The sequence below is a fragment of the Ranitomeya variabilis genome, chromosome 5 (assembly GCF_051348905.1).
Source record: "Ranitomeya variabilis isolate aRanVar5 chromosome 5, aRanVar5.hap1, whole genome shotgun sequence".
NCBI lineage: Eukaryota > Metazoa > Chordata > Amphibia > Anura > Dendrobatidae > Ranitomeya > Ranitomeya variabilis.
The window spans coordinates 532,342,423-532,366,462 of NC_135236.1; the positions used below are offsets into that span (position 1 = coordinate 532,342,423).

Sequence of the window (24,040 nt, forward strand, 5' to 3'; positions counted from 1 at the left end):
TGACTGCCTTGCCCAGGGCACTGAGGAAGGAGTGACTAAACCTAGACTAAAATTAATGCCATAGCTCCCTTAAAAAGCAGCACCAAAAGTCCCAGGGAAAAAATAGGACGGGTGCTGTCATACGTCGCAAGCAACAAAGGTGCGAAACTGAGGAGGCACAGATGTTACACCAATGACATTGTATAATTGGGCATTAAAATAATCATCTGTAGTTGAATTTCACCTAACATTCATTTTGGTTGAAATCCTCCATTATGACAAACGCTACTGTACACTACAACTTTACACTAATTTGTATGGCCGTCGATTATTGGTCATTTACATCTGACAAGAGTCCAGTCCATTTTAATTGAAAAGGGCGTCACAGTCTTTTTTGAGTGTAACTAATTTATCAAAGATTTCAAACATGTTTCTACATACAGTAACAATGCTAGATCTGTCCGGTATGGCCAAATCTCCTCTACTGACTAATATCTAGCAACTTTTTCTATATACATAATACTACACAATAGGCATTAGCTTTCCTTTCACCCAACTAACGGATGGATCAGTTCACAACACACATCCTGAACATTCCTTGCATTGTAACAAATCTACTATATAATTGTCTAAGGGTAATTCCGTCTGTCCTTCTGTCTGTCACCGTTATTCGTTCGCTGATTGGTCTCGGCAGCTGCCTGTCATGGCTGCCGCGACCAATCAGCGACGCGCACAGTCCAGAAAAAAATGGCCGCTTACTCCCCGCACTCACTGCCGGCGCCCGCATACACCGCTCACACAGGGTTAATGCCGACGGTAACGGACCGCGTTATGCCGTGGGTAACGCACTCCGTTACCGCTGCTATTAACCCTGTGTGTCCCCAACTTTGTACTATTGACGCTGCCTATGCGGCATCAATAGTACAAAATGTAATGTTAAAAATAATAAATAAAAAAAAACCTGCTATACTCACCCTCCGCCGCCTTTCTCGCTCCTCGCCACGCTCCCCGGACCGCTCCATTACAAGCGTCAGCTTGCGTTGCGGTCCCGTCCCAGGGCTGGTGTGCGGCAAGGACCTGCCGTGACGTCACGGTCATGTGACCGCGACGTCTTCATAGGTCCTGCTCCCACCAGCCCTGGCACTTGCAATGGAACTCGGCTTCAGGAAAATGGCCGCCGCGATCTCGATCTGCGCACGCGCAGCATCCAGCGGCCATTTTCCTGAAGCCGACCACTACCATCTGCACAGGATCCCAGGAAGAGAAGAGGCAGGACGCAGAGGAGCAGCGACAAGAATGGTGAGTATGATACACTACAAGGGGCCCTCGGATCGTTAGGTGAGTATGTTTATTTTTTATTTTTTGGCCCTATACGTGCCTCGGTAATATACTACGTCACTGGGCAATATCCTACGTGGCTCTGCTGTATACTACAAGGCTGGGCAATATACTACGTGGCTGGGCAATATACTACAAGGCTGGGCAATATACTACAAAGCTGTGCAATATACTATGTGGCTCTGTGCAATATCCTACGTCGCTGTGCTGTATACTATGTAGCTGGGCAATATACTACGTCGCTGGGCAATATACTACGTGACTGGGCAATATACTACGTAAATGGGCAATATACTACGTGGACATGCATACTCTAGAATACCCGATGCGTTAGAATCGGGCCACCATCTAGTAATTTATAATTATTAGAAAAAAACTAGAAATGAATAGAAAATATACAAAAATGCTATTATGCTGCAAAATGGTCGGCACAATAAATGTGTCTCGGGATACAGGAGCACGCTTGTCAAGAGACTTATTTGTATTCTTGGACCCCAAGTGTTACTGATAAGGTACACAGCCTCCGGCAACACATTCTGTGCTAGATGATAACTAGGAAATGTCTGTTTACGCCGCACAGACTTCATCGTTATCACATAGACATTTTAAATCACCACTTCAGACGGGTAGAGCATGTTAAAAATAACACCAAAGCCGTGGCAAAGCAATGGAAACAGAGATACTATATCTTCTGTAACAGTGTCCCCAACAAATAAAAGTTATGTGACCATGAAGACTAATATGTGTCATAAGCAATTTCTTTACAGCTAAACATAATCCCCTTAAAGTCACAGCCTGCCTTTTAAAGGTGCGGTGAAAATACATGCGGGAACAGCAAGAAGATATGTTGTTGATAAAAGCATATGTTATTATCCATCTATTGCCACCCTAATACCATAAATATGCAGGAAAAGAACATTATATAGGCAATAGGCATATGTATTAAGAGCGATTTATCCTTTCTTCTTTCTGAGCAACTTTATTGCATTGACATAAGCTTTCAATGTGGCCTAAAGGGGTTATCCTATAAAGACCCCCTGTCCATATGCCCTACTGGGCCAAATAGATGTCACACAGGGGAGTCCGGAATAGAACCTGGAAATAGAGCAATATACTCGGCTGTTTCCATTAGTCTCATAGACTTTGAATGGGGGGGCACTGCACATGCTCAGATGCCTCCCCATTTGAATTCAAAATGGGGGCTTGGGACCCTTGCTCTAATGATCAGTGAGATCCCAGATATTTACTGTATCACTTATGTTAGAGCAAAAATTTAGATTTTTTTTTTACTACCTTTTTCAGTATATTCAGTTTTGTTTCTTTCTATTCCTTGTGACAAACTTCCTGTGAAGTTAAAGGACTCGAAAAACACATTAGCCTGTGCGGCTTGTTAATGTCGTTAATGGCTATTTAAATGAGTGATCATTACTGGATGCTAATAGCTCAAGTACTTTGGTGAGACGGCCATTAACTGAGGTCAAAAATCGATCTTTACCGATTGACACTGATTTATAAAGGTTATACACATCAGAAGTGAATGCATGCTCCAGAGGAATGCCGGGACGTGTACAAATATTAGCCTGTTCTTAATATCTGCTGTCCAGAACATGGAAAATAGATATACGGGGGTTAATCTGTGTCCTAATTGTAGGCGCATTATTCCCTGTAAATGCAGTGTCCTGTCTGTGGTGTGCTGCCTTATATTCCATCCCCAGCTGTTTAGGGTAGATAGATGCGATGAGCGGTCCTTTCTGCTTCGCGAGCTGCCAGCGTGAAATTAGAACTCTTACAGCGTAACCGAGGTTTCTAGAAACACCTATTAGCCAGGCTCAGGAGCACGAAGTGGGCAGCGGACCAGGCAGTGCGGCTCGCTATTAACCCTCCCCTGGCTGAATGCATGCTCCATTCAGCCTGGCAACTAGAGGAGCAGGGAAGATTACAAGCTAGAACCAATGGGCTGTGGATTATAATGCCTTTTTAAAGACTAGAATAGTATATAAACATGTTACAAATGCAAATTTATATTATCTAAAAATAAATGGAAATCAGGATCTTATTCTCTCTCTATATATATACAGTATATACACACAATATATTTTATATACAGCATAAACATTTATCTTAAAGGTTTTATGCTTTCTATTTTTACTAGCTAAAACAAGATAATAGTTCTTTTCTAGACATGTTCTGTGTTTTTTTTCTGCTTTATTGAATTAATAGACACAGCAACAATAAATATGTTTATTTTTAAAATATGTTTATTTTTTAATGGTGGGAAAAAGGGGTGATTCAAATTTATACACAATCATGGCACCCTTGAAATTGTTCCAGAAAATTATTGTGATTACACATGTTTTCTTATACATATGTTTATTTCCTTTGTGTGTATTGGAATAACACAAAAAAATGACGAAAAAAAGGCAAATTGGACATAATTTGACATAAAACCCTCAAAATGGGCCACAAAAAATTGTTGGCACCCTCAACTTAATATTTGGTTGCACACCCCTTGAAATAAATAATTGCAATCAATTGCTTCCAATAAGCATCAACAAGCTTCTTACACCTCTCAAGTGGAATCTTAGACCACTCTTCTTTTGAAAACTGCTCCAGGAGTCTCATATTTTAAGGGTGCCTTCTCCCAACAGCAATTTTAGGATCTCTCAACAGGTGTTCAATGGGATATAGATCCAGAATCATTGCTGGCCACTTCAGAACTCTCCAGTGCTTTGTTTCCATCCATTTCTGTGTGCTTCTTGAAGTGTGTTTGGGGTCATTGTCCTGCTGGAAGACCCATGACCTATAACGCAAACCCAGCTTTCTGACACTGGGCACTACATTACAACCCAAAATCCCTGGTAATCTTCAGATTTCACAATGCCTTGCACACACTCAAATCACCCTGTGCCAGAGGCAGCAAAATTAACCTGAAAACATATTTGAACGTCCACCATATTTGACTATAGGTACTGTGTTCTTCTCATTCTGTTTTCCATCAACTCTAGAATTTATTTATGTATTTTACTCACTTATGTAGCACCATTAATTCCACAGCGCTTTACAGACCGTGTGCTTTAACAAAAAGCTCTATCTTGGTCTCATCTGTCCTCGAGATGCTTTACTAGAAGACTTTTGGCTTACTCACGTACATTTTGGCAAACTGCAGTCTAGCTTTTTTATGTCTCTGTGTCAGCAGTGGGGTCTTCCTGGGTGTCCTGCCATAGCGTTTCTTTTTGTTCAAATGTCGATGAATAGTTTGCGCTTACACTGATGTACCCTGAGCCTGCAAGACAACTTGAATTCCTTTGGAACTTGATTGGGGCTGCTTATCCAGCATCCGGACTATGCTACATTACAACCTTTCATCAATTTTGTCTGCCGTCCACAGTCAATGGTATTAGCTACAGTGCCATGAGTTCTAAACTTCTTTATTATGTTGCACACTGTGGACAAAGGAACATCAAGATCTCTGGAGATGGATTTGTAATCTTCAGACTGTTGATATTGTTAAACAATTTGGGTTCTCAAGTCCTCAGACAATTCTCTTCTCCCTTTCTGTTTCCCATGCTTAATATGACACACAGAGACACAATGCAAAGATTGAGTCAACTTCTCCCCTTTTTATCTGGTTTTAAGTGTGATTTTCATATTGCCCACACCTGTTACCTGCCACAGGTAAGTTTGAATGAGCATCACACGGTTGAAACAAAGTTTTTTACTCACAATTTTGGAAAAGTGCCAACAATTTTGTCTGGCCCATTTTGGGGGGTTTGTGTGAAACGATATCCAATTTGCCTTTTACTCAGTTTTTTTTCATGTTGTTCCAATACACACAGAGGAAATAAACATGTGTATAACAAAACGTGTGTTAGGAGTCGAGTTCCCGTCTCTGCACAGGGGGAATCTTGGACCATCTCCGCTGCGGTCTCCCATTCTTCTCCTGCCGCAGTGGAGTCTGCTCAGCGGAGACGTAGGTCCCAGCGTCTCGCTCAGTCTGACTCTGTACAGAAAGTTACTGCTGCTTTTCCTGCTTCTGCCATTGAAGTCAGTGCTGGGCAGCGGCGAGCAGACGCTTCTGGGACTAAGTCCTGCTTTTCTCATTCTGAGCATGCCCAGAGTAAGATCTCTCAGGGGAGTTCGAGGGTCACATGATCAGACACTGCAGATAAGGTCCTGTAGGTGCTCACGCTCTGTGGCAGCCTCTCATTGGTCCTTCTAGGAAGGTCCTGTACGTGCTGCAACTATTTAAGGCTCGCATGGCCGCACGGCTAGTATTGCTCTTTATTTATGTACTTTGCGCCAGTGTGGTCTTGTATGAGTGTGTTCAGGGACCTGGCCAAAATAAGCCTCTAGAATGCTGGCACCTCCGGCAAGGAGTTTCGTGTGCTTGCATGACCACTGACTGCTGTTGTTTAGACAGTCAGCCTGTGCCTCTGTGGAGTCTAACAGGGCGCAGTGCTTTGAGTTCACGGCTGCTCTGTGAAGTAACAGAGTTAGCTAACACTGCCATTAGTTCCGCTATTTGCTAGCAGCAGGCAGGTTCTCCTGCACGGTGGACCCCGGGCTGCGAACGCATCTATCATAATAAAATCTATATATTCATTAGGTGCGTTCCGCTAGCCCTAACAACGTGTAATTGCAATAATTTTCTGGGAGAAATTGCAATATTTTGTTTTACGCTTTCCTTTTTTTATAGGGGACTTGAACTTGCAGCCATCTGATTGCGTCTTCTATATACTGCAATTCAATGAGACTGCAGTGCAAAGAAAAAATCACAGCCTCACCTGGAATGGAGCACAATCTTACTGAGCACCTTAAATGCCACTGTCAATCTAAGGGGTCAAGAGCAGCGATCAGATCTCAGTTCAGTTTGCTTCTTTTAGAGACAGAGGAGCGGGAATTTGCATTGACTAACAGCAAGAGGATAGGAGAGAAGAAACCAAAAGGGAGATTCACGTAATTTTGTAGGCTTTGTTAATCACAGAGATACTAGTACTTCACGTGATACATACATAAAAACATACTGATAGATCTCATTTCACGGCTGAGATGGAGTCAATTGCAATGTAACACTTATAGGTATATAGCTGTAAGGGATTGCAATGTGACTGAATCACCTATACTGTAGATGTAAGAACTATATCTTCTCATACCAATTGCTCACAGACTGGGACTAGCATCTTTATTTAATTTTTGACCTTAAAGAAGCTGTCAAGGAATTTTTTTTTACTAAGTGCTTAAAAACTAACAGGCACGTAATTGCTAACATAGGCACCTACCTGCCTGTTGTACTCAGTGCTGGCTCAGAGCGGTCAAATTGCCGATCTCTTTCGTTCGGCTCTGTGGATGTGACTGCCAGTGTCATGCTGATTGACAGTTGGCTTCCCTTAGTTAGGCAGTGGGGATCTGGCTGTCAATTGGCATGACGTCAGTAGTCACACCCCATCAATAGAACAGAGTGGAAGAGATCGGCGCCGGGCACAACAAGCAAATAGTTAGCAAACTCCTAATTAGCTGCCTAAAATTATGGAGTTGCCACAATTTAGGCCAAGTTAAAGGGAGTCTGTGAGCAGATTTATGCTATATAATATCAAGACAAAATGATGTAGATGTTAAAACACTGAATTCAGCGATGCCTCTTGAATTAATAAGCTGTATGCTGCTGTTTACTTAAATGATGGTTTTATCACCAGGACCTTATCACTACTCGGACTACAGCAGCTACAACACTGTGTAAGATCTAGTACGAGCCGGCCCCATATTCTGATAAGCAGCTCGCTGTCTATAAACTATTTATGTAGAGAGCCTGGTGTGGGTGGAATTAGCTTTATGAGCTATGCTTTATGAAACACTGAAGAACTCTGATTGTATCACAACCATGGGACCAAGTAAACTACTAAGTGATACATCTTTGGAATCAGGTTCACTTTTTCTGCATTTTGCTGCTCTCAGATGACGTAGTAAAAACCTGGTAACAGATTCTTTTTAAGACTAAGGATGTATTTGGTGTATGTGGTTGCGACCTATTTCGAGCAGCACTAATTCATCAAACATATGAGCTAGTGCTTATGTTAATGTTTCCCAAAAGCAAGATACAAACATAGCCTTTCATACTGTAGTATACAAAGCTGTACAATAGCTTACGTGTCATTTGAACTTTAGCTTTACAGCTCTCTTTAAAACGTCTGTCTACATTATCATTAGAACACCCATAATAAAAACCTGTCATAATTACATATTGCGAATGCTCACCAACAAATCTTTCATTCATTGTGGTGAACAATATGAGTATGAGGTCTCATCATGTCTTATAATATGTATGGGAAAGCAGATATGTGGTAGAACCCAAAAATGTATGGGCGTTATAGCCAAGTCATATTCTACACCCTAGAATAAAATAAAAATTGTAGCTCAAGTTGAGTAAGCCTAAGAAACAAAAAGATTATTCTTTTCAGGTTACGCCTTGGCTTTCAAAACTGGAATAAAGCAGTAGGGACATAGGAGCATCTGAATTTGCCATATGAAGTAAGAACTTATGCACTTAGCTTAATCAAGAAAAATAGACTAACTCGCTAGGCTTACTCGTTAGATATTTGAGGATATTTATTCACTGCCATCTTGCTTTATCTTAGGTCTTCAATTGGCTGAATAATTGTATAAATGTATACTGTACATCTTTGGTCCATTTCAGGATATTATTCAATTTACAACTGGACTTGCTTGTGAAATAATGAGAGCACAATCCCTGAATTAGATTCTCTACCAATTCTTTGGATTTAGACCTGGCCTATTTGAGTCTATTTCATGCCTAAAACTCCACAAAATATTACTATTACGTATTAGCAACAATATTCTAGAGAATGCAAAGGGGTTGGGTCGTTAAGAAAAAAATACTACTCATCTATTCGGCACAGATGCTTCGGCAAATCCCCTCTGTTGTAGCCAACCCATGGCTTCATTGTACACAGGTAGCATTATAAGTAAAGCAACATGTGACTTTGAGGCTGCTGATTGGCTTAAGAAGTCAAGTGCAACCACAACATGTAATTATTGGCAGCCGGTAAACAGATTGGTGAGAGAACCAACACAGCATCGGTGCCACAAACCCCTAATCTAAAGAAAAACAGATTTAGATACTAACTTACATTTGAAGTTCACACTCATATTAAGTCAATCATCGTAGATGATGTAAATATTTCAAAAAATCTGTAACAATGTGACAAAAACATTTGCATATTTTCTTAATTATTTGATTTTTGTACTTTTTTTAATTACCTGATTTTGTGAACTGGGTAAATACCGGGCTTTTTCAATTATGGCTGTGTTACTTGAACTGATCAGAATGGGGGTGCTTATCTCTGGCGTCTGTCTACTCGATGGAGAATGGACAATTCTGTTTAATGTATTTAGAGCATTGGTAATCAGGAACTGCCTTGGGGTCTTCCGCCTTCCATCTGGTATTCGTAGCATTGTTTCTGGCTCGGAAGACTTAACACTGGAGGGGGACCTCCTCAGTGGAGAAGTAAAAGGCAAATTCTTCATATCTTTTCTTTTAGTTTTGTTTGACTCCAGCAGTTGCTTGGCTGTACTGTTTAGCTGCAAATAAAACATGACATTCATAGGTTGCTTTTTGGGAAAAAAAAAGTGTCAAAGGTATAATAAATTATATATGAATAACATAAATCAATTATTTGGAGTTACAACTTTTCTTAAAGGGGGTTTCCCAAGAACAAAACTACATTTTAATCAATAGATCTTGGAATAATAATAATTTCCACAATCAGATGTAACTGATCCGCCATGTTCCTGTATGGTCAGACACAGCCATTACACAGTACACAGCAGGGGCACATTTATATGATTATCTCAGCACAGGAATATTTTATTTACACACATCCAATTGTGGAAGTTATTATTATTGATTAATATTTACTTTTGTTCATGGGAAAACCCCTTTAAGGAAAAACTTTTGCTATTTCCCAAACGTTTCCCATGGGCTATTGTTTTAAACACTTCACGCCTTTTCATTACTAAATCCCCATGAGAAAAATCAATTCCTTAGTGGGAACTTTTTTCCAAGCAACACAAAATAATAGATATACTTCTGGCCAATATTGTCTAAATAGCAATCCTTTGGGTTAGCACCTACAAATCTATGATCACTGTAATTTTCTGAAATATAACGCCAACATTTTCTTCTGGCATGCGTGACATTGACATACAATAATTGGGACAGTTACTGCTGATTAAAATTACAATTAGTCCATATGAGTGGAAAGAATTAGACTGGATCTGATATTTCAAATACTTGTCAATAAGTTGCTATTAAAAGATACTTCATGCACATGCGTGTTTCATACCTCTACGAAGAGAAGGGGGAAAATTCCCACTTGATCACCTAACTTGCCTTCGGCCCAGTTGTCATCTACTCTTCGAATTACACCAATAATATCATCCTGTAATAACAGATTTAAATTGTGGATCAGAAATTTTAATACATTTTATGAAACAGGTGTTGTAGATAAGATACAAACCAATTCAAAGGAAAAATAAATAGACTGACAAATGTATGTTGATAAGCCAGAAATTTAGAATTGAGAGTCCTCAGTGGTTAATACCTTTTAATGGCTAACTGAAAAGATGGTAACAAATTGCAAGCTTTCGAGACTACATACGTCTCTTCATCAGGCAAACTGATGAAGAGACGTATGTAGTCTCGAAAGCTTGCAATTTGTTACCATCTTTTCAGTTAGCCATTAAAAGGTATCAACCACTGAGGACTCTCAATTCTAAATATTTTTCTATCTACTGGCTAACACGGTACCAAGATATATTTCTTTCCTGTGTTGTAAGGGGTAATGTTTCTCCTTATGGAGAGTGACATACCATCTCTGGCTTGTCAAGGTAAGGAGGTTTATTTGCCGTACAATGCTCCTCTGTGAATTTAAATATGCAAATTGCCTCTTCTGAGAAAAAGAGGACTTAACTCTATAGCGCCACCTGTTGGAAGTAGCGATCCTACAAGTCACAATCAACCCTTTAATGAGTCGTGCAATATGACTTAGGATAAAAGCCAAATCAGTATCTCAATTCGCAATGATTTGGCTTTTATCCTAAGTCATATTACACGACTCGTTAAAGGGTTGATTGTGACTTGTAGGATCGCTACTTCCAACAGGTGGCGCTATAGAGTTAAGTCCTCTTTTTCTCAGAAGAGGCAATTTGCATATTTAAATTTCCTGTGTTGATAAGCCAGAAATTTTTTTATAGCTTCATTTTTTTCAAAATCAAGCAAGAAATGGAAAGTTATAATATGACTAGTAAGAAAGATTAAAATCTGTTTTCAATATAAAGGTGCAAGAAAAATATCATAGATAGAAGTCAATCAGCGCTTGGTTAAGTTACAGTTAACAGAATGGCATCACAGGCATAAGTATTGGGCCCTCTTCTTTTTTTATATGTTTGTTAATGACTTTCTTCAGAGCTTACAGGAGAAAAAAAATCTATATTGTTCAGGTGATATTAAGATCTGGAAAAAAAAAATAACAAAGTAAAATAATATAATGCTACAGAAGGATTTGAGGAAGCTTGAGACTTGGGTAAGAAATGCAAAATTAAATTTGATGTGGATAAATGTGAGGTTGGGCTGAAGAAATAAAACACAATTATGTAAAACTACCACTGAAAAAAAGAGAAAAAGGCTAGATTAAATTGGTTAATAGTAAATGCAACTTTGGCAGCTGGTACCAGGCAGCTTCTGCCAAAACAAATTAAATCATGAAATGTTTTAAAAAAGAAATTAACACTTAAAATGAGAGCATACAATTGACTTGTCAGACCACACATGTAATACTTTGGAAAATGTTGAGCACCTGTGTGTAGGAAGGACACTTTACAAAGTCCCTTTCTTTTGTAATTTTTGCTGTTAAGTCTGTAAGCAGAGGCAGCACTTCACTTTTATCAAACATTTATTTACAAACATATCAAGTTTATCCAAAGACTCAATACTTAGAGTCTTGACCCTTATTTTTCAAGACTACTGCAATTCGTCCTCACATACTACTGGGCCAAATTTCTTTACTGATGGCAACCCATTCTTGCCTAATGAGTGCTTGGAGTTCATAATTTCTGTGTTTTTGATTGTCCTCCCGCTTTGAGGAGTAACCACAGGTTCTCAATGCAATTGAGACCTAGGGAGAATCCTGGCCATGCACCCAAAATTTCACTGTTTTGTACATTGAGCCACATGGTTTTCACTTTTGTCTTGTGACATGGTGCTCCATCATGCTGAAAAAAAGCATTGTTCATCACCAAATTGTTCCTGTATTTTTGGGAAAAGTTGCTCTTAGAGGAAGTTTAGAAACTGTTTTTTATTCTTGGCGGTGTTCTTAGGCAAAATTAGAAGTGAACCCTACTTCTTTGGATGAAAAACAGCCCCACAAATGAATGGTCTCTGGATGCTTTACTGTTGGTGTGACACAGGACTCATGGCAGCGCTCACCGTTTCTTCTCCAGACAATCATTCCTCCATATGTCCTAAACAGTCTGAAGAGAGCTCCATCAATGAAAATAACTTTACCCCAGTATCCTGCAGTCTAATCCTTGTACTTCCTGCAGAATGCCAGTCTGACGGTTTTGCTTGGAAGAAGTGGATTCTTTGGTGCCTTTTTTGACAACAGGCAAGCCTCCAAAAGTCATTACCTTATTGTGGGTGCAGATGCATTGACACCTACTTGCTGCCATTCCTGAGCAAAATCTGCACTGGTATTGAACCAATTACAGAGCTATGAATCCTCTTTAGGAGACCATCCTAGCAATTGCTGGATCTTCTTGGGTGCTCTGAATCTTCTTCAGAGCAATTGAAACTCTCTTTTTAAAGTTCTTGATGAACCGATAAATGGTTAATTTAATAATAATAATAATAATAATCTTTATTTATATAGCGCCAACATATTCCGCAGCGCTTTACAGTGTAAGAGTTTCCATCACAACAGTCATAAGAAACAACGTTAACAATACAATAATTAAAGCAAAATAAGACGACCCTGCTCGTGAGAGCTTACAATCTACAATGAGGTGGGGAGATACAAAGTACAGGTGTGTATTTACAATGATGTATTTACAATGATGGTCCAGCCATCTTCACGGGGTGGGGGATAGATGGAGATAGTGAATCGGCTACACACACAAACATAAAATGACTTTGATTAGTGAACGTGGTAGGCCGCTCTGAACAAATGTCTTTTGAGCGAGCGCCTAAAACTATGCAAATTGTGGATGGTCCTAATATCTTGGGGTAGAGCATTCCAGAGGATTGGCGCAGCACGGGAGAAGTCTTGGAGTCAGGAGTGGGAGGTATGGATTAGTGCAGAGGTTAGTTGAAAGTCATTTGCAGAGCGCAGCGGTCGGTTAGGCTGATAGACCAAAATGAGGGAAGAGATGTATGGAGGTGCCGCACTGTGGAGAGCTTTGTGGGTGAGAACAAGTATTTTGAATTGTATCCTGTAATGAATGGGCAACCAGTGTAACAACTGGCGAAGAGTGGACGCGTCCGAGTAACGATTAGCTAGATGGACAACCCTGGCTGCTGCATTAAGGATAGACTGGAGAGGGGAAAGTCGAGTAAGGTGGAGGCCAATTAATAGAGCATTGCAGTAGTACAGGCGGGAGTGGATCAAGGCGACAGTGAGGGTTTTTGTTGTTTCAATGGTGAGAAAAGGGGGGATTCTAGAGATGTTCTTTAGGTGCAAGCGGCACGAGCGGGCAAGAGATTTTATACGGGAGGTGAAGGAGAGATCGGAGTCAAACATAACAACCCAGACAGCGCGCCTGGTGCTGGGGTGTTATTATGGTGCCACCCACGGAGAGGGATATGTCAGATTTAGTGAGGTTAGTAGATGGTGGGAGCAGAAGAAGTTCAGTTTTGGAGAGGTTGAGATTCAGATAGAGAGTGGATATGATGTTGGAGACTGCAGACAGAGAGTGAGTGGCGTTCTGTAGGACAGCGGGGTAAGGTCAGGGGATGACGTGTATAGTTGTGTGTCATCAGCATAAAGATGGTACTGAAAGCCAAATCTGCTGATGGCCAGTCCAATTGGTGCTGTGTAGAGGGAGAAAAAAAGGGGACCAACGACTCAGCCCTGAGGTACCCCGACAGTGAGAGGAAGAGGAGATGAAGTGGAGCCAGAGAACAGAACACTGAAGGAGAGGTCAGAAAGATAGGAGGAGAACCAGGAGAGCACAGTGTCCTTAATGCCTAGTGACTGGAGCCTAGAGAGTAGGAGAGGGTGGTCAACAGTGTCGAAAGCTGCAGAAAGGTCGAGAAGAATGATCAGAGAGTGGTCACCGTTACATTTTGCTGTCAGAAGGTCATTGGTCACCTTGATGAGTGCAGTTTCTGTCGAATGTAGGGGGCGGAAACCGGACTGTGAAGAGTCTAGGAGTGAGTGAGTGGAGAGGTAACGGGTAAGGGAAGTATATCAGGCACAATTTATCTGATGATTATTCCTGACAATGTACAGTTAATGCAAATTGCCACTATGAAATTAAAACAGTAAACTTTGTTGAAACCAAAATTTGTGCCAGTCTCAAAACTTGGTCATGACTGCACATAGGCAATTTTTCACTTCATTCTCTGGCCACCTATCTGCCATGTTTTTTGAGGCATTAAGCTGATATGGAAATTTGGTTTGGATAAATTTATCCCTGTGTGTGTGCTGCGGCCGTTCCCAATAAGACTGAGTATTTTGAGTGCTCAAGGAATGAGACTGCACACCATTGTTGTGTCAATACCATTCCACCAATACTGATACTTTATTGTACATATAGTTTTATAATTGCATATAGAAAGGAGTGTTTAGGGGTTGTTAGGGGTGGTTAGTTAATTACCATATTGTCTAGCTCCTCTGTCATTGGTTATCTAAACATATATGGAATATTGTGATTAATGCACATTTGAATGCTGATTAAGCAACTAAAATTGAGCTCTCTGCATCTTTCTGCATCTAGGACAGAGTTGAGACATCTGATCAGCACTTAATACATCTGGCGTTGTTCCGCTTTTGCATGGAAAACCCCATACAATCTGTCTGGCTTATATCAGTTTATGTCAGCCATTTTAAACCATTGATTATAAACTAGCTGAGTATATAGATATATATATATATATATTTGTCTTTATGTAAGTATATATGATTTAAAGGAGTATACATGCAAGTGAGATCTATATGATATATATATTTCTATCACAAGCCCCCTTAGATATCACTTGCCCTAATCCTAGCCTCCTGTCCCAAAGCGCTGCAACTCTTTTGTGCTGCCGGTGAACTGACGCAAGCCTAACGCCTACGCCCCACTCCGTACAGACTTTTTGCAAATGGGCGGTCAGGAGATCTGTCCATAACGGGGGTTCGTTGCAATCAGTCTCTTAGTCAACAGCATGTGTAGCGAGCAGTGTGTATTCTTTATCAGGTAGGTCATCTATTTGGTCAGGCAGGGCATCCACAACATCATTCTGGCTTGGGTGTCATCTTCTGGTAGGGGAGCTTTCTTGCAATGCGATGAGTGGATCCAAGTGGGTCTTCCCTCCAGTTTCACAGAGGTTGGTGTCATCATCAGCACTTGAACAGGACCATCAAATCTGGGATCGAGTAGTGTTCTCCTTACAAACTTTTTCACCAACACCCAGTCTCCTGGCTTCAAGGAGTGCGTACCGGACACTGAATCTGGATCTGGCAATGAAGAAAAAAACTCGAGAATGGATATTAGCAAGTTTCTTGGTGAGTTCAATTACATAAGCAGACAAAGTATCATATTGCATAATCAGCTGCTGAGGGAAAGGATACCCCTAACCTGGGACTAGACCCAAACAAAATTTCATATGGTGACAGCTTTTCTGGGCCTCTGGGAGTGTGCCTAACACTGAGTAGTGTGATTGGGAGTGTGTAGGCCTAAGTCTGACCCTACTGCTGACCAGATCTCTCGTGTGAGATTTGCTGTGAATGCGGGTCCCTGGTCACTCTCTATCACTTCTGGGACCCCATAGCTGCATATCTCGTCTCTGAGAGTAGCTTCTTTGCAGTAGTCTTTGCTGACTGGTTCCTCGCTGGGAAAGCTTCTGGCCATCCTGAGAACACATCCACGACCACAAGGGCATATTCGAATCCTCCACTTGGCGGTATTTGGATGTGGTCTATCTGGACCCTCTGGAAGGGGTACAGTGGTCTGGGAAGACGATGTGTGGGAACTTTCTCCATTTTTCCAGGGTTGCATTTGCCTCAGGTCAGACAGCTGCTAATGAACTTGGCTGTTAGGGTGGAGATCCCTGGAGCGAACCAGTAAGCACCAATCAGATCATTCATCTGTGTCTTTAATCTGTGTGTGGGCCCATGTGTCCACTGGACCACCATAGGGTACATGATTCGGGGTAAACAGGGTTTGTCATCCATTGAGTATACCCTTCCCACTTCATGTGTTGCTCCCTTCTGCATCCAGCATTCCTTCTTGTCCTTTGGGGCTTGCTCTTGCAGCTTTTGAGCAGATCCCAGAACGTCATCTGGTCAGGTTTCTTGTCTTCAGTCATCATGTAGTAGCCGTCCGGCTCTACGACCTCTCCCACTTTTCCACATTGTCTTCCTTTGACTGCTTCTTTGGCTGCCATATCCACCATGTTGTTGCCTCGTGCCTCTACTGTGTTTAGTTTTCCATGCGCTTTGACTTTTTAGTACTGCCAACACTTTTGGAAGTTGAAGTGCGTTCAACAGGTCCTTAATGGCTCCATGATGCTTCACGGTTGTTCCGCTTGCAGTGATGAAGTCCCTTGCAGCTCAGATGGGCCCAAAGTCATATGCTATGCCATGCGAGTACCTCGAACTGGTATACATTTTCGCAGTCTTGTCTTCTGCCATCTCGTCAGCTCTATCAGTTCTGCTTCCTGGGCTGACAGACTAGGCAACAGACTTCTGGACCACAGGATCTCTTGATTGCTGGTCACTGCACATCCCTGTCACGGGGGGACCTGGGTAGACTAAGGCTGGTTACCCGGGCCCATGCAATATCCCTCAGGCTAGGGAAACCCTGTCTGTCCCTTTCCCAGAAGTTACACTAAAGGTGTGCATGTCTGGGCCGCCAGGCCCGACCCTGACTCCTGTTTCAGCCCTAAGCTGAAACCACCACCCGCCACCCAGTGAAGAGACCACACACCAATCCCCACAGAAAGCACAGACAGGGAAAACTGAAAAACGCACCACGCCGCAGACACACAGGAATACACTACTATAATGTGCACAGGGCAAAACTAATACAAATATAGGAAGGAGGAATATGACAAAAGATAATATACCACCAGATACGACATACCTACAACAAGACCACCACTCCAGACCGGAATCACTAGGCACAAAGCACAAGCTATAATCGGCGACGCCCAAAGTCCAGCACGACTATTTAAAGGCCGTGGGAGTGACCCAACCTCCATCCTGATTACCAGCTAGATTAACCCTGAGCAAGCTGGATAAAGTCTAGCCGACGCCACTGAGTGTGTAGTGGACGTATGTGGAATTACCGCTGTCTGTCGGACGCCCTAGTGTGAACAGCGTCCAACATGACAATCCCGTGTGGAATCTTCCTTCATCATCTGCAAATCTGGAGCCATCCACATAGAGGATCAACTCTGGGTTGGTCAGTGGCTCTTCTGCCACCTTGGGTAGTCCTGCTGTTTCCTGTTGCATGATGCTGAGGCAATCATGGTCACCTGTCCAGAGCAAATCCAGATCCCTTCGGAAGGTATCATGCAGATTTTGATCAGTATTTTGATCTGAGGGTCCATATCTGTATCCCCCCTTGGGAGTGGGAGTAGAGTGGACGGATTGAGGACTGTGCAGCTGCAGATGGTGACATTGTCGGGCAGGAGTAGAGAGCACTGGAGGCGAAGATGCCTGGCGGTGGAGAGATGTTTTGGCTGGGTTTGGTTGAGGATTGCGGAGATGTCATGCGGAGCCAGAATTTCCAATGGTCTTTCCAATGATGTCAGCAATCCTGTCCAGGAGGGCGTGTGCTGCAACTGCTGCTCTCATGCGGGAGGAAGAGGCTCCCCTTGCAACTGGATCCAGGAGAGCTGAAAAGTAGTCTAAAGGTCTCTGCTTTCCCCCCTGAAGCTGCATCAGGACTCCAGTAGCAAGGCCTTCTTTTTCCATCAAGTAGAGACGGAATGGCTTCTCATAGTCAGGTAGGCCTAGTGCTGGTGCTGAGACTACAGAGCCTTTTAACTTCTTGAACGAGCTGAAGGCTGCATCTGTCAGGAGGAACGGGGTCACGCTGACGTATTCACACAGAGGCTGTATTAGGACTGAAGCATCAGGGATCCAGGCTCTGCAATACGAAACTAGACCAAGGAAGGCCTGTAGCACCTTTGGAGTTGTTGGAGGAACCATCTTCTACACTGTGGTCTTTCGGTCATCTGTCAGGTGTTTTGCCTGGTGAGAAATACAGTGTCTCTGGAACGTAACTCGCTTCAGACACCACTGGACTTTGTTGTTTGAGACCTTGCAGTGCTGCTCCGCCAGGTAGAGTAGAAGGGACAAGAAATGGGCTTTACACGTGTCAAAGCCAACTGCACAAAGGAGTAGATTGTCCACGTATTGTAGCAGGGTTACTTCTGCATGTTCTGTGACCCAGTTGGTGAGGACTGTGGACATTGCTTTGGTGAACTGTGAAGGGCTGTTCTGGGCCCACTGTGGCATCACTGTCCATGTGTGGTGTCCCCCCTGGTGCGTTAAGGCAAACAGGAACTGGTCTTCCGGATGAAGGGGAACACTGGAGAAATTATTAGCCAGGTCGGTCACTGTGAACACTTTTGTTGTGGAAGGCACATTTGAGAGCAGAGTGTGCGGATTCGGCATAATTGCAGTTTCAAACACCGTGGCCTCATTCACAGCTCTCAGGTCATGTACCATTCTGAACTTGGCTGGCTCTCCTTTTACAGTCTTTTTCTTGACCGGGAACAGCGGGGTATTGCAAGGCGATGTGCAAGGAACAATGATTCCTATTTCCAGGTAGACCTTCAGTTGGTCAGAGGCAGCTTGACTATAGGCCTTACGAGGGTACGGGGTACCTGGCTTGAGTGACACCCGTACTGGGGCAACTTGAGGTTTTCCCACGTCCTGGGGTCCCTTAGACCATAGAATTTCTGGTACTACGTCCAGTATCTCCTTGGGTAGGCCTCATCGGCTGTTTAAGGTTCTTGTAAGGCCGCCAGCATGATTCTTCTTGGGTCAGGGATGAAGAAAGTGTCACGGTCCCATCTTCCTGGAACACTGTGGTTGCCTTCAGCTTCTGCAGTAGGTCTGTCCCCAGTAGGTTGAGTGGGCAGGTTCTTGACACCACAAACTGGAACAGGATAGAGTGTCCTGGCTGAGTGCACACGCTCAGTGGCTTTGTAAGCTGAGAATGTCTGACTTGACCATCAATGCCCATGCGAGACACAGAGGATTCTGATAAGCAGGTGGAATCAGTGAGTTCCACAGGTGTCATCACACTTCTGGCTGCACCGGTGTGGAGAAGAAAAGATCTGACAATGCCATCCACTTTAAGGGTAATTTGAGGTATTGGTCCTGCAGATAGGGTTTTACATGTCAGGAGCGTAGTGTCTTGCAGACCTGGCTTGCTTGCCTCTGTCCTATGGATGGGGTGCTTCACTGCTTTCTGCACTTATTCCTTGACCTGTTTCTCTGGACCAACTCTTGGGTTGCATGGGTGCTCTGCACTGGTTCCAGAAATGGCCAAACGTGCCACAGATGTAACACTTGACACTTCTATTGTCTTCGTAGGGTGGTTGCGCTTCCAGGTCAGTGGTCACCATGAGAGGGGCTGCCTTTTGCACTCCTGGTTGGGACTCAATCCCTTTGGCTACTGTAGACAACGGCATGATGGGCACTATAGCGGCGGCGGGGTCTGGCCTGCTGATTGAAGCTGCGGTGGTAAGATGGGGCCTGCAGGTGCGTCCATGGCGAGGCCCGGGGGTGCCATTAGACCGGCGGCTGCACCCAACCCAAGGTCTTGGGGCATTACAGGGGCTGCGGCTGGATCTGCCATCACTTCCTCCCCCTCGCTCTGACATAGCTTCTCCCCTTTGCTAACTTAATTGAGGTCGGTGTCTCCTCTCCGGAGTCTGCAGCGGTTCTTCCGGTGTGTCACTCTGCACTTTGCAGCATCTTCACCTCTGGCTCCCCTTCTGGCGTTCTCAGCAGCACGGCACCCATTTCCTTCTTCGCCCTCTTTGTGGTGCTATAATGGCAGCAGTTTTGGCGACAATTGGCAATAAACCATTTTGCTGGGTCAGTCCACTGCCATTGACCTGTTCTCAGGCCTAACCACTATCAGTGTTTTCCTGATTGGCTGTCTCAGTCCATTCTTGGAATACTTGCATTACTCTGCCATGAAACTTCTTTACAGACTCTGTCTTATCTTGGCTCATGTCATGTAAGCTGAGGGCTTGTCCTGCCAATCTGCCTTTGGCCCACTCTCTGAGCTGTTCAATTAGCTGTGGCCCTGACTCCCAAGTGTGTACATCTAATTCTGCTGGAAGTTTGAATTGTTCCTTCATGATTGGCCAGAGTGCATCACCTGCTTCTATTTCCATTCATGGCCCAGAGATCATTCCAGGTGACTGCATATGTTCGCTAGTTCTGCTACATTCTTCGGTAAAATGGCATGGGATGCATCCCTGGGTCTGGAAGATTGTCACCTGACTTGAAGTGCAGTGCACATAGAGTAATGGTGGTGCCTCTATCTGCCCCTGCATTCTTGGTGCCTGTGGGTTTCTTTTCCTAGTACTGGACAACATGTATAATGTTCCCTCTTCATCTTCACCAGAGGAATAGTTGTGATAGCGTGTACTGGGGTCATACACTGACTGATTTTGGACTTAGAAGTTGCTTTTTTTGTGAGGATGTCTCCCCCCTTGCTGAAGCTGTGATGGATTAGGCTTATAGTTCTATGTTGTCGTGAATGTAGGCAGCTCTGACCGGTGCTGAAGTAAGTTGTACATTATCAATAGATGGTGATATCAGTCCTCCCCCCTCTGCACCCAGGGCTGAGCTGTCTGCTACCTGATGTGTCTGGGGGCTGCCCACTGCATTGTGTGTAGGGGGATTTTCACCTTCTTTCCCCGATATCACAACTGGCAATGGCTGGATTGTGCCAGGGACATAGAAGGGGTGCCTTGTGCTGTAAGCACCATATTGTTTGAATTAGGCGTTGGCCCAGCAGAAGAAGAAGAAGAGGAAGAAGAAGGAGGGGTTGATGAAAAAAGTATAGGAGGAGGTGAGGAGTGAGGAACAGAAGGAGGAGGAGAGAGAGGGTGAGTAAAAAAGGAGGAAAGAGAGGAGTGGAGATGGGTGTGGAGAAGGATGAGCAGGAGGAGATAGGTGTGGTGGGGGAGTGGAGAAGGAGGAGAGAGAGGGCGAGAAGAGAAAAGTGTGGAAAAAGAGGAGAGGAAAGGAGAGTGCGAGAGAAGAAGGAGGAAAGTGACAGAGAAAAAGGAGGATAGAGAAGAACAACAAGAACAATAGAGAGGAGCAATGATGCCTTCTCCCTGTAGGGAGGGATGGGGCGCGCCACATACTGTGCAAATATAACTCCCTATACCATGGATTCTGCTGAGAGCAGACTGCACAGATCCAATATCTCCCATCTTATACACATACAAATCACTTCCTGGTTTGCTCATATATCTTTCTGCACCACCTAAACGATGTAAGCTCTGCTGCCACTTCATACCATGTATTAGTATTCAGCAATTTAACATCAGCTAACTTCCCTTATTTTCCTTTCTACGTCATGCTATTCCGCAGCTTGAAGTCTGCCATTCTTATGAATTTCACATACTTTATACCTTCCAAAATTCTTCACATACTTAACACCTTCGTGTTCTGCCACTATCTGGGGGGCCGTTTGCTCTCCAGGAAGGCCACTTTATGCCCCATGGCAAAAACAGAAATGAAAAACAAACAAAAAAAGGAAAAAAACAGCAAAAACGTCTAAAAATTAGTATATAAAAAACTCCAAAAAACCCCCAAAAGAACAGAAAACCATCAAAAACCTGGTACACGATCAAAAACTCAAAATTTTGATACAAAAGAAAAAAACTTTTTTTTTTTTTAAAAAAAAGGAAAAAGTAAAGAGATTGAAGGAAAACTTTGGAAAACTTAAATAAAAAAATTAAAATTTATTTTTTTCCTTCTCTCTGCGCTCAACGCAGTCAGAGACACACTTCCCCTTTTCTTATGCCACTGTGTCCAATGTCTAAGATCACGTATCTGAGAACAAGTATGTCACAGCAAAAATGATAGATAGCACTTAGTTTCATTTCTTCACAAATAGCTACACCATAGTCTGCATTGCAGAAACAGCCAGGAAAAAAAACCAGATGTGACAGTGTGATTTAAAATGCATATATCTCTGCTAGCAGAGTGGAAAAGGGGAAGTTCAGAAAAGGGGAAAAAAAAACTTTCTTTTACAATTGTATGCTCTTAAAGCAGCGATACTTGACACAAACAGATACAGACATCCGGGAGATGCCCCTTTATTATTCTGTGTCACGTGCAGGTTGCGCTGGGAACAGACTACTGCCAATCGCACTGGGCACACCTGTGCCCGGGCTGCCTGAGTGAGAAGCACAACAAGCGGGAAATCTACCACCCCGGTCCGGTCATCCTAACTGGCTCGCCAGCACTACGGGAATCTGCAGTAGCCCTCTAAGTTATCACTACCCGAGCCTGGAACATGGGACTACCTGCCCCGGGACTACCTGTCCCTCCTATGCACGGGAATCCTGCAATAACTTATCGAGCGATTTGACCTCCTCCGGTCTGTTACCCAGCACCCACATGCAAAACAGTCACCGTTCCTTCCTTCTCCCGGATCTTACACAAACACAGAACACATACACAGCACACAGCAGACACCTTGACTTATATCCCAGGGTTTGTTGGATACAGGATTTGGACTTTTTACACTACCTGGGAATGCGGTGGTGACCACACCTGACCAGCAAGAGGTAAAGACCCGGACTGGGCACAGGGACTTTCAGGTAAGATGATAACATTTTATTACCTTACTTATGGAGCTGCGCATCCTCCGTCCCGTGAACCAAGGCCGTGACCAACACCTCCGTCTCTCCGGTCAGCAGGGTCCCATGTGTTTCATCCATGCCCCGCGTTGGGCGCCATTTGATATGGAAATTTGGTTTGGATAAATTTATCCCTGTGTGTGCTGCGGCCATTCCCAATAAAGACTGAGCATTTTGAGTGCTCAAGGAAAGAGACTGCACACCATTGTTGTGTCAATACCATTCCACCAATACTGATACTTTATTGTACATACATAGTTTTATAATTGCATATAGAAAGGAGTGGTTAGGGGTTGTTAGGGGTGGTTAGTTAATTACCATATTGTCTAGCTCCTCTGTCATTGGTTATCTAAACATATATGGAATATTGTGATTAATACACATATGAATGCTGATTACGCAACTAAAATTGAGCTCTCTGCATCTAGGACAGAGTTGAGACATCTGATCAGCACTTAATACATCTGGCATTGTTCCGCTTTTGCATGGAAAACCCCATACAATCTGTCTGGCTTATATCAGTTTATGTCAGCCATTTTAAACCATTGATTATAAACTAGCTGAGTATACAGATATATATATATATATATATATATATATATATATATATATATTTGTCTTTAAGTATATATGATTTAAAGGAGTATACATGCAAGTGAGATCTATATGATATATATATTTCTATCACAAAGCCAATAAATATTAGGCTGTAAAACTACTCTGTTTTAGGCTCCAGATGGATATACAGTGGTGACCAAATGTTTTGCATTTTTTTTAAAAGTGTGATTACATCAGATGGGCTTGACATTGTTTTGTCCATTTAGGTGTTAGTTTTCAACATTTGCTGGGCCAAATGTTTTGCATATTTTTTGATGGATAGTTCAATTGTGCCTACAGGTTTTCTTTTTGTTTGTGTGTTTTTCTGTTAAAACAGGGCAAAGAGAAAGCCAAATTTATCACCAGATGTCAGGAAGCTTATTATTCTGAGAGTGAAGTCAGAAAGAGGTACCTATGGAATTCAACTGCTCCTGAGTCAAATGTCACATATAATAAAGAAACAAAAAGTTATGGAACAGCTGACAAACCTAGAAGTGGACGACCAAGGAAAACTTCCTATAAGCTTGATCACATTATTAAGAAAAAGTCTGATGTCCAGCTGTACAGATTTTGCAAAGAATGAATGAAAAATATGGGGTCAAAGTGAGTTGCCAAATTGTGGTGCAATGGGCAAGAGTGGTAGGGTTTAATGCATGAGTTCCAGTGAAGGTGCCTTTTATCTCTGCAAAGAATCGGAAGGTCTGACTTGAGTTTGCCAAAGAACACAGCCAATGGAAAGAGACAGATTGGTCTAAGGTGTGGTTGGATTAATCAAGTTCAATTCAAGTTCAATCTGTTTGGTAGTGATGGCAAGCACTATTGGAAAATGTAATGATGATGTAAGGTACAAAACACCTACAGTGAAAACATGGTGGTGGCAATGTCATGGTTTGGTGCTTTTTTCTGGATCTGCCATTGGCCCTCTGCATAAAATTGATGGAAATGTGAATTCTACCATGTACAAGGATATACTGGACCAAAGTTGTCAGGGGCTGGAAA

The 24,040-nt window shown here is 42.9% G+C and overlaps 1 protein-coding gene across 3 annotated transcripts in view; it reads right to left on the reverse strand.

Moving 5' to 3' along the window:
• SH3RF2 (SH3 domain containing ring finger 2) overlaps positions 1 to 24,040 on the reverse strand; it is a 197,189-nt gene that overhangs the window by 64,904 nt on the left and 108,245 nt on the right. For all 3 annotated transcript variants that reach the window (XR_013215826.1, XM_077265834.1, XM_077265833.1), the window contains exons 4-5: positions 9,678 to 9,773; positions 8,593 to 8,913 (exon numbers count right to left, since the gene is read on the reverse strand). Coding sequence is in view for 2 of the 3 variants with exons in the window: in XM_077265834.1 (XP_077121949.1) it covers positions 8,593 to 8,913; positions 9,678 to 9,773 (417 nt within the window). In the remaining variant the exon portion in view is untranslated. The remainder of the gene's footprint in view (positions 1 to 8,592; positions 8,914 to 9,677; positions 9,774 to 24,040) is intronic.